This window comes from Alosa pseudoharengus, unplaced genomic scaffold (genome assembly GCF_046254945.1).
Source record: "Alosa pseudoharengus isolate Yale_2024_CS ecotype anadromous, Long Island Sound unplaced genomic scaffold, YU_APseudo_1.1 YU_APseudo_1.1_scf_10, whole genome shotgun sequence".
NCBI classification, from domain to species: domain Eukaryota; kingdom Metazoa; phylum Chordata; class Actinopteri; order Clupeiformes; family Clupeidae; genus Alosa; species Alosa pseudoharengus.
This window is the reverse complement of record NW_027468565.1, coordinates 20,593,368-20,604,452: the sequence shown is the minus strand read 5'-3', so window position 1 is coordinate 20,604,452 and position 11,085 is coordinate 20,593,368. Positions and strand designations below refer to the sequence as shown.

At 41.2% G+C, this 11,085-nt stretch overlaps 1 protein-coding gene across 2 annotated transcripts; it reads right to left on the bottom strand.

Moving 5' to 3' along the window:
• Window positions 1-710: 710 nt before the first annotated feature.
• On the bottom strand, window positions 711-10,840 carry gtf2h1 (general transcription factor IIH, polypeptide 1). 2 transcript variants are annotated; one of them, XM_076267212.1, is made up of 15 exons: window positions 10,446-10,840; window positions 9,490-9,645; window positions 8,893-9,085; window positions 8,560-8,722; window positions 8,014-8,107; window positions 6,270-6,419; window positions 5,250-5,329; window positions 5,024-5,154; window positions 4,400-4,487; window positions 4,006-4,094; window positions 2,798-2,915; window positions 2,045-2,135; window positions 1,554-1,669; window positions 1,315-1,407; window positions 711-983 (listed from the first exon to the last, which is right to left on the bottom strand). In XM_076267212.1, the coding sequence occupies exons 2-15, from the start codon at window positions 9,641-9,643 to the stop codon at window positions 918-920; spliced, it is 1,626 nt and encodes a 541-aa protein (XP_076123327.1). In that variant the 5' UTR covers window positions 9,644-9,645; window positions 10,446-10,840; the 3' UTR covers window positions 711-917. The 2 variants fall into 2 exon arrangements, with proteins under 2 accessions (XP_076123327.1, XP_076123323.1); XM_076267208.1 differs by having other exon boundaries at window positions 711-990; window positions 10,446-10,839.
• Window positions 10,841-11,085: the final 245 nt, after the last annotated feature.

Here is an 11,085-nt window from a genome sequence, read left to right as displayed (position 1 = left end):
TACTGGCATCAGTCTTGTTTCAGAACAGAACACTTACTTCAAACACACACACACATATGTATCATTTGTATTATTTTATTTAGCATTTTTCAGCAACATCCAGAACTTCCTCAGTGCAGCTAAAATGTGCAGATGTTTAGAAAAAAAAAACAGTGCATTGGCAGTGTGTTTCAGCCACACCACACATACACACACATACTGTCATGTAGTACATTTGGTATTGCTTTCATCAACTCCCTCTGTAGCCCAAAGCCTTGGGAGCGGGTTTCAACAACCCAGGAAATACTATTAGAGAGGACTACACTGTTTTGCATTAAACTTGTCACATTTTTTTTTTAATTAGTCCTCCATCATGGGGCACCACAATGTTGTGCTCCATAACCCAGTCATTTGTCCTTTTGCATTGCATGTCCGTATTTCCTGAGAATCCACCCAATTATTTCAGAAAACCCAGCAGTTTGGTCGTGATACAACACTGTCTTGCGGCAGGCCTGGTGACGTCACGTCACATCACAGGTTTGACCAGGTGCCAAACAACCTCCTCAACAAAAAAGTGGAGGGGAAAAAAAGGGAACAAACATAACAGAAGTACAGTTGTGGATGGTCACCACAGTTGCCATCTTCTGGGTCAACAGGGAGGTAACAAACCGCCATCCATGTCCACATACCCACAACCGCCCGCCCACCCCCCCCCCAACCCTCCCTTCAGGAGAGGTCAACGTCGGAAGCCTCATCCCAGCAGGCTAGAAAGCCTCAGGAGAGTTCTGTCTTCACCCCCCTCCCTTCCCATTCTCTCCCATCCTCTCTTTTTTTCCTCTACTACTTCTCTGTCCACCATCCGTCTCCATCATTCTAAGTCGTCCCGTGGTGTTAACATAATACAGCCCACGTGCCACGAGTCCTTCAGGTTTTTCGCATCATCCGCCGAGTCTGCCAAGCATGGAACTTGTTGTAGGCAGCCTGCAGCATGTCCTCCAGGTGCCCTGTGATCTAGAGGGATGGGCACAGGTAAGCATGTAGGGCACAGGTAAGCAAAGGAACTGGTATGAGGTTCTACTCCCTGTCATTTTTTCACTTATTTTCAGAGAAACAGAGAGGTTGGTTTTTTGAAGCTGGGAATGTATATTTTTGAAAAAACTATTCTCGGGATGTCTGAAGCTACAGCATATCTCTGGGTCATCACTATTGGTGAATATAGACAGAATGTCTCAGGAATGCAAGTGAAAAATACCATATTGATGACCACCTGCAGAGTTTTAGTTTTAACATTTACAAGGCTTTTTATCATACAGCATGAACAGAGTTGGGCCTTACGTTAGTGCTCAAGTACTGCCGTTGGATTTTTTCCTGAAAAGGACGGAGCTTCGCCATCTGAAATCTTTCCAAGTTTGATCTCATCTTCACCACCTGTGAAGGACAAACAAAACTAATTTACTAATTTCCTGGTTGTTCAGATTAGTGAATGTTTCTTATGATAATTTTCTATATTCTATTATTATGCTATATTATATTCACACTAAATGTAGCTCTACTGGCTGGTGGGCTGGTCTTACTTTTTCTTCTAAGAAGGGTGTGTTGACAGGGAAACAGGTCCAGAAGTGCCTCAGAAGCTCTCCTGCAGCTGTGTACAACTGTTTCAACTCACCCTGCACATCACTGGGCACCAGCTCTGAAAGACACACACGCGCACGCAGCAACTATATATCAAACAAAGCATTTAAGTATAAAACACTGTGTACTGGCACACTGATAATCACTGTGGGCAACTGAAAATATCACTGTAATCAGGTATGAGTGTTAATGTGTGTTCACAGAACCGTGTAACTCATTGGCTTTGGACAAAAACATCTGTCAAATACCATAACCATAACCATTTGAGATCTTAGGAGAATAGAAAGCCAGCCAGAAATCATATTGTCTTGTTTAACCAGTTAGACCGTTAAATGTTTTTTAGGGAGCTGGCTAATGAAGAAGAGATATGGGAAAGGAGGATAGGAAGAAAGGCTGAGCGTTTGTGTGTGTGTGTGTGTGTAGGTTTGCTCACGATTCATGGTCTGTTGAGTAGAGGTTTGCATAAGGACTCCTCCTGGTGACAGGGCAGCAATGGCAGAGCTAACAGCATTACTGGACATCACCTGTTACGGCGCACATTAAATGAGTTTTGGTGTGCTACAAAAACAAACAAACAAAACAACAAAATCTACTAATTCTATATACATGTTGAACATGGAATGCGTACATATTGTTATGTGAATGGCATCCCTATTTCAAACATCTTTGAGAGCATTTAGGACTTTAAGGTGGGGATTACACTGACACCACCAGTCTTGAGCTACTGACAAAGGAGCTGAGTGTTGAACTTGCATCAACTTTAAGAGTGTAATAAAAGGCTCATCAAATATCAGTTTGTTCAAGGAACATTTCAAGTATTCAGACCAATCAAGGCAATTTATCTTTATAGGGGTGAGATGTTTCTTTCCATTGTACTCAACACCACTTAACAATGAGAAAGTTTTGTTTGAATTAATAGAATTATTGTGTTCTGAGTAAGAGTTGCGTTATGCTTTGCTGCTTTGTTATTTCTGGTGTGATCCCCATCTAAGAGCCTTTTGAAAATATGGAGACATTGCTGATTACAAAGCTATGCTGTGGCAAAGCTTGTTCCCTTTATGAAGCTTTTCAATATACTTTACTAACTTCATTATTTACATGGTATATTTTCTTTGTACACCGAAAATATAGAATTCACAGAATGTCATAGAAATGACTTTGGTGAGCCCTAAGGTAAACTGGGCACCTGTGTAAGGCAAGGTTTGTAGCCGGCCATCTCATGCTGGATGCAGTTGACCGCCGTGATTATATCCTGGGTGGTGGAGTACTGGTGGGATTGGAGTGGCACTGGACCGTGAGCGTACCTGACACACAAACACACACACAAAATGGACAGTGTGCTTCATGAGGTAAAGCCTGATCACACAAACTTTCTCCACCAATGTGAGCAATGTGCCTTATTCCTAACTGCTCCCAAGTATATGACAGATCAAACGCAGACGGTGCATCAAAAGCTTGGTGGTGGATTTCATTGCTCACTGGGGTGTGTGTCTGACCATAATCAAACTCAAACATTTAAGGCCGATTCACACCAAGAACGATTATAAATGAATATTGTTCTTGTTAATATGAATGACGACGTTCACACAAACTATAACGATAACGCCATGAAGAACGATATCGTTGGAGATCACTTTCAGAGCGATTTTCAGAACGATAAAAAGCTAATAGCCAATCAGAACACATCGAATTTTTACCGTCACATTCATTAACACAAGGAGAGACTTTGTTTATCGTTGTTCAGTGTGAACGCTTTTATCGTTATGGTTATAGTTATCGTTCTTGGTGTGAATAGGCCTTTAGGCTGAGGTGGCTCAACCAAAGAGTATAGAAGTTCTTCTATACTCTATAGAATAGTATAGTATAGAGTATAGAAGTTCTTCTATACTCTCTGGCTCAACAGCCAAGTCCACAAATTTCTTAAAATTCAGATGTTTAATAACGTGCCGCTGCAACAGCCAATTCAGACTCAAGATGCACCATCAGACAAACATAAAAACAAAACATAATAACAACTGAATCAGTCTGTGATGGTTTCGGATAGGTCAGAGAGAGAGTGATCATCTTCTAAATGTTGATTCAGTTCACAACTATATCATATGATTATAATACTTAACCACACAGAATAATAAAATCATAAATGTGAAGGATTCACCCAGGTATGTTGGAACTTTATTCTGAGGAGTGGTCACTCAAAAAAGGTTGAGAACCACTGCACTAGACCATAAACAGGTTGGTGTTTGCAATATGCCCACATTTTATACGTTGAACAGTTTCGTATGTACTCAGGAACTTGAGGTAAATGGACAAATAAAGGAAAATAATGAACGCAAAGTGCAAACAGAAAGCTTCATTCGTATCTATTTTTAATGTAGTGCATAAATGAGCCTTTACCTGTCAGACTTTTTTAGGTTTAGGGCAACCATTCTAGGTCCTGAACCACTCTGCAGGTCCTCGTACTCAATAGCCTCTTGCAGTTTCACCTACACATACAAAAGATAATTTCAGTTACAACAAGCCAGAGCCTGTCCCTCTTTCCCATAGTGGCCTTTGACTAACCAGGCAAAATCTGTCAGAATAGCCAGAGCAATCTGAACTACTTCTCAAACCTGAAGCAAAACACACCAGATTTTTTATTTTTGTTTTGAGTGCACACACTGAACGGAAGTTGAGAGAACCATGAAGAGCAATTAGCTAACAAAAGTATACTGGGTTAGAATTGCGGACTGCACATTCACCTTCCACCTGTTCACTCAGGTGGTCTTCCAGCCACTCAGTGCGTCCATACCTTTTTAATGGGCGGCTGGAAGAAGTCTGAGTCTCTGGAGTTCCCGTCTGTGCTGCTAGTTTCACTGGCCTGGTCATTAGCACCATCCCTAAAACACACATTTTACTTCCTCAATTCAGTACACACAATTCAAAATAGCCTGGGCATGGCTCAACAACATATCCTAAGGGTAAACATAGCTTCCCTTCCAAATGGGGTGACCTCCACTCATGGATGAGACAGAGCAGGACTTGTCAGACAGATGCATGCAAACACATACACACATGGTCACACTTATGTGTGCACAACTTAGAAAACTACATTTATAATCAATGTGTCATATGGGAAGGTACATCCCGATCAGACCGAGAACAGAATTGAAATATGTGTGCTCTCTATCACACACACACACACACACACCCTTTAGAGACCTACAGTATATTTACAGCAACTGTGATCCATGAGTGATTAGCTGGCAAGACACATCTACCCAAAATGCATGTGCTCTAATGCATACACTCACCCTGCCACACACAAACACAAACACACACACACACACACACACACACACACACACACACACACACACACACACACACACACACACACACACACACACACACACACACACACACACACACACACCCTTTCTTCAGCCCAGCAGCGAGGACCATGGAGCTGTGGTGATTGAAGCGCTTGATGATGGCTGAGTTACTGTTCTCCTTCACTGTGGGTTTACTGTTCGAGGTGGAGGGAGCCACTTTGGAACCATACCCCTGTAAAGAGGAACACATAGGAGACGGGTTCAGTAAAGATTTGAATACATATTACAATATATTTCTATATCAAAAATATCTGTGTCAGGTCTTACTTCATCTAAGCTCTTATCCTCCAAGGACAAAAGGTCTACCATTGGGTTCTTGACACCTTGAACCACCATAGATTTTAAGCCTAGATAGATAGATAGATAGATAGATACTTTATTCATCCAGAGGGAAATTTTAGGCATCCAGTAGCGTATACAACCATAACACAACAAACACACATACAGTATATCTCACATACATTCAAATCACTCACAGAAATGTTTAAATCTAAAGAGTTAAAAATTTGTGAAGTGAGTCAATGGTGGTAGTACAATTTACAAAAGTGAACAGTGCAGGGATTGAACAGTGCAATAGCTTTGCTTATTATTAAATACTAACTATGACTATGAAAAGACAAAGAGTGTAAACATAGAACCGCTTGACAAACAAGAAAAAAATAATATACTTTAAGAACAATAATATATAACAGGGAATAAGTTATAAGATGTAGATGTTATGACCACAGTCCAGATTGTGTAGTGTAGACAGTCAAGTGTCAAGCGTACAGCAGACCAAGTAATATAATGGAAGGGGCTGAAAGATGCTCATGCTGAAAAGTCCATTTCTCCCCTCCCATTATGCGTGGCATTGAAGAGTTAGATAGCCAACTCTTCTGAAGCCTGGGGGATTCAGAAGCTTCTGCTTTACATGGTAAAGTGTTGGTTGGTCTACAACCATTAAACAAACTTGTTCATAGTAAAAATGTTGGTGTTTTGCTGGTCAATCAAACTTCTCAGATATGTTTTGAGTACTGCAACATGGGCCCCTGCTTTCATGAAGAGGACTGTTAGATAGCTCATTCTCATTCATTTGTAGAGGACTCGAACGGGCTCCTTAGGAACCGCAGTACTAAACAACTAATACAAGAGAACACAGATGCACTAGCCAGCAAGAGGTTGAATTTGTCAGGGTCTAAAAGGGAAACACTGCATCTAACTGTTTACTACTGTTTCACACACACACACGACCCTGTTTGTCACGTTGCCTGCATGACACGTCTAGGTCAATCGAGTGAGGGCACTCACCCTTCTCGTCCTGCTTGGCACACTCGGAGAAGATGTCCTGCATGCCAGTGTTGATGCGATCCCTGTGAAAGTAATGGGACTGGAAGAAGCGCGTCCAGAACTCTTTCTCTGTTAGGTTATGAGGCACATTCTCGGCATACTTCTGTTTCACTGCAGACAAAGAGAGAGAGTGTGCGTGTGAGTGAGAGGGGGGTGAAGTGTACATACATGTACGAGTTAGTAAGGATGATGGAGATACAGGCAGAGAAGCGCAGACAATGCCAGTGAGATACTGTATGTGTGCAAAAATATACTGACAATAAGGAAAAGCAAAAGCTGTGCTACAGATGATATATCTACTCAAATAAGTAAACTGAGGAAAAGGTACAAAACAGACCTAGAGAGAGCAAAGCTTTTATATATCCAGAGTGTAGTTTATGCACCCATTTGTAGAAACATACCAGTGAGGTGCACTTAACCCTTAGAACCCGATTGATGCAAAGTGCGTCAAAAAACACACCCTTTCTTCTCTGTTACATTGCTCCGGAACTGTTCATCGCAGCGAGATGAAACCTTTATTGCGTGACAGAGCAGAAGTGGGGCTTTCCAAAGAGACTACACACTTGTCTGTACGATCAAGTATGAAAATTAAAAAAAATCATGAAATTAAATCAAATTGCATCATATTTAAAGTCTATACTTCTCTGCGTTCACCTGCGCACCCATTACTCTCGTTTGAATTACTCGCGAACCCGTGATCGCATCGATATGGCAAGCATATCAGATGAAAGAGGGGACACAGGGCTATCCATTGGTACCATGTTTATCGATCTTTCTGGCTTATAAAAACAGACGAAGTGACTGCAAAATAATAACGTCGTGATCGGATAGATATGCCACGCATGTCAGATGAAAAAGGACACTCAGAGCTATCATTTGATACATCCTTCTGGGTTATAAAACAGACGAAGTGACAGCAAAATAATAACTTCATATAGCTGGACTTACCCCACGTTTTTGTCTGTTCTTGTGGCAAAGCATGTTTATAATCCAACACTATCGTGTGTTTCTCTATGGCAAAGCATGTTCATAATCCGGTTTTGAGATCCTAGTAAATTCCTGCATGGCATCCAATTCAAGGCTCACATTGCATCCCAATTTGTTCAACAAAGAAACACCTTTTTTGCCTCTACTTTGTTCATGGCAATCCAGTAAAAAGTTGAGAATCATTACACCATAGGCAAGCAGGCTAACACGCAACCTCGGGTCAAGTCAGGTCAGATCAGTTCGTGTCACAGATATGGAGCGCAGAAAAGGTCATTTTTCATCAGTAAATAAAAAATGGCATTTATTTCCGTAAATCACACACCACATATTTCTGTAAATTGCTCAGCCCCAGAGTATCCCTCCAACATGGCAATTATATTGCCCGATTCAGGACAGTCTGCACTACACACACATGAAATGCATGTAGAGCTATGAGCTTGCTGTGGTGAGATACATGTCGAAATATAAGAATTTTTATAATACGGTTTTTATATTTTAATTCTTTAAAAATCAAAATAAAATCAATGCTAGTACTAATACATGGAATGATGCCTAGACTCTGCTGAAAAAAACAATATATAATATGTGTGTGTGGCACTTACAATGACCAGAATAAATCCTTATGAATAAAGGTAGTGAAAATGCCCTAAAAACAGCTTAGGGTTCTAAGGGTTAATCTGATGAGATGGCTTCTCTTCAGCCTAATATGAAAGCTCACCTGCAGGGTAGGTTCTGAAGATAGACTCAATGATGTCGGCAGTGAGGTTGTATCTTAAACCGTTGCAGCCATCGGTCTGTGGCCGAATGTCCGCCTGCAAGTCAGGGAAACATGAGACACCAATGCTGAAATGTACACATATGAGTGTCTAGATTCAACAGGCATCACACCACACCAGAGACATCACACCATAAAAAGCAGGCAGTTTATTGATGAGCCACAGCAGCACAGAGCAGAAAAGGAAAGTAAATACAAACACACATAGTAATTTAATGTCATTTCTTGAACAGAAGTACAACAACAGTATAGGTCAGTTTCCCAAAAATGGATTAAACATCATAGACTAAAAGAGAACGAGAGAAGCGAAAGAAAACTTCCATTGAAAAAAGCTTTATAAGTCTAGGACACGTTCAATCCATATATGGGAAAAACAGACAAAAAGTCTAACGCATCCAACACATCTAAGGATCTTTCTGGTGAAACTGCTATCGCCTCGCCATACACTCCATTGTTAGATTTGTACATACAGTGGCCACATCTGCTCACCAGGAAAGCAGCCGATATCCCCACGTCCTGCTTATTGTTGCCAACGGAACCCTCCACTGAAAGCATGCTCAGCCGATTCGCCCAGAACTCCTCTGCACTGATCACCTGACTCACAACCAAGTCCTTGTAGAGTTGGAACAGAACAGGGTCTTCCTGCAGCATCCTGGGAATTGGAGTGCGATCATAGAGACACCAAACACCAAATGTTATGTAGCTTATGAGCATTGGACAAGCTCAACTCGGAATATCATTACTGATTATCCAATAACAATGGGGGGGGGGGCTGTGTGTGCCGTAAAGGCATAAAAACAACAATGAGGTCACAAATATCACCTGTTCTTCTCTTCGAGCTCCTTGTTGGCTTTCTTTTTGAACTTAGGCAGCAACTGCTGGAGCAGTTCTTTTGTGGCCTCACGGTCCTTAAGAGCGCTGCTGTCATTGGCAAAGTGAAAAGTGGTGCTCTCTCCAGTATGCAGAACCAGTTGTAGCTGGATCTTGGCTTTCCCATCAGGGCTGATTTTCTGACCTATAACACAAAAGATTTGCCGTCATTACTGTTTAATTTTTACTTGAATTATTTATTAATTGTATATTGCACCTGCCATTGTTCCGACTTTCCCACAATCTGGTGCCAGGTTATCGTTTCATTTTGCACAATCAAATACACCATGCAATATTTGATAACAACTATACAGAAGAGAAAATAGCCAGGTTATGATTAAACTGTCTCTCCCCAGTCCAGTTTTAACTAACAAATGGGAGTATAAAAGAAAAAGGTGATCCACCAGAGTTTTCACCTGATCACCAGCCCATCCTTCAGCCAATACTGAGTGAACTGTCAAAATTAATGTTACTCACATCTAAGAATGTGAATAACTTGACAATTGCACTTGAGTTCACAGTAAATGTGAGCACCAATACAGAACTTACATCGGATATCAGCATAGAGGTGGCTGACTGTGAAGCGATCCTTGCCCTCAGGACCCCAAGCAATGCGCTCTGCCATCAAATACAAGGTTCCATCTTGCTTCCTTTGCCGAACCCTCTTTACCACAAGCAACACTTCCTCCGACAGTGCTGCCATGGCTGTTTCAACAGATAAATACACATGGACATTAATGGATAAAATCCAAAACACAATACCAGCATCAACTGTGCAGAAAAAGCTTGACGAGTTATGTGAACGTGGAGTGGCTTTATTAAAGGGACAACTAATAACATTTCCTAATATGCAACGAATGTCAACATATAGCCACTACAGTACAGAATGGCACTTCTTGACGCCTTTTTTACGGCACAGGAACGTTAGCCGCGCTATCTACCTTATTTGTTGGCCAAAGTTGTATGGTTCAGTTAGCATTTACCGTTACAACCCCTCATAATTCAGTGACACCGGGGTGTTTAGGACGACAAAAGGTCATTACGTTTTCCAACATATATAACAAACTTTGACAGCCGAAAGAACTGACAGGCTAAAACATGATCGATAACGAACTTCTCCAAGCTAACGAGTAACTAACTTCGCCTGCCAGACAGGTTGCCCTGGCATGACAATATTAGCTAAAGTAACGTTACTGTAACGTTAACTCTTTGAATAACGTTACTGGCACGCATGATAGGTTTAATCTGTAAAATGTAAAATGTACAGTTAATTGAGCAAAGTTAACGTTACCTAAATAAGGCCACGCAGACCCTCACTTTACGTAGCCAACTACCTATGATAGCTAGATGACTAAGTTAAGTGGTTACCTTAACGTTATATGGTTATATTCTTATTAGCATGTCAAATGGTCTACCAACATGTTAGCTAGCCTTTTCCTAGCTATGATAACGTTACCGTTTTCCTCTTGACATTTACACAACTCGTTAAAGACAACGTACAATACCTGGGCCAAGGAACCTCTCCCTCAGTCAGAATGGTGTTTAGATGGAGGGCACGACGAAGAAAATGGTTAGAGTGCCTTCAGTAATTTGAATACATATCCCAAACGGTGAAAAGTATCAACAAACGTGTCATACGCCACCTCCATCGAGTCCTCCATCGGCACAACTGAACTGTGTCACATATAAATGTATCCGATGGGAACATAACAAAAGCCATATAGTTCGCTTAATTTTAGTCTTCCTGGACGCCGGATTCTCGTAATATGAGCCATATATCAAAACTATGGCTTCTAAGCACCTCAGGATCTTTGCAGGTATCTATCAAACACATATACATTCCTGCATCTAACCTTACAATGCTGTCAGAAGGTTTAATAACTACGTGCTTTCATCCCTGAGTGCGAATGGATTGTTATGTTAAAAACAGTTCGGGATGAACAAGTAGAGAAAACAGTGCTTTACATTAGTTCCACTTGAGGCGTGGGGCCATGGGGCTATCAGAACGTGCACTAACTGTACATTGCATGTCTACATTTAATACATTGATATGTTCCGAAGTTTTCATATCGTAGACACGATTTGTAAGGCGTGTCAATGCTGTTAATTTCAGAGGACACATTTAATTTTATGAATTAACCGGGC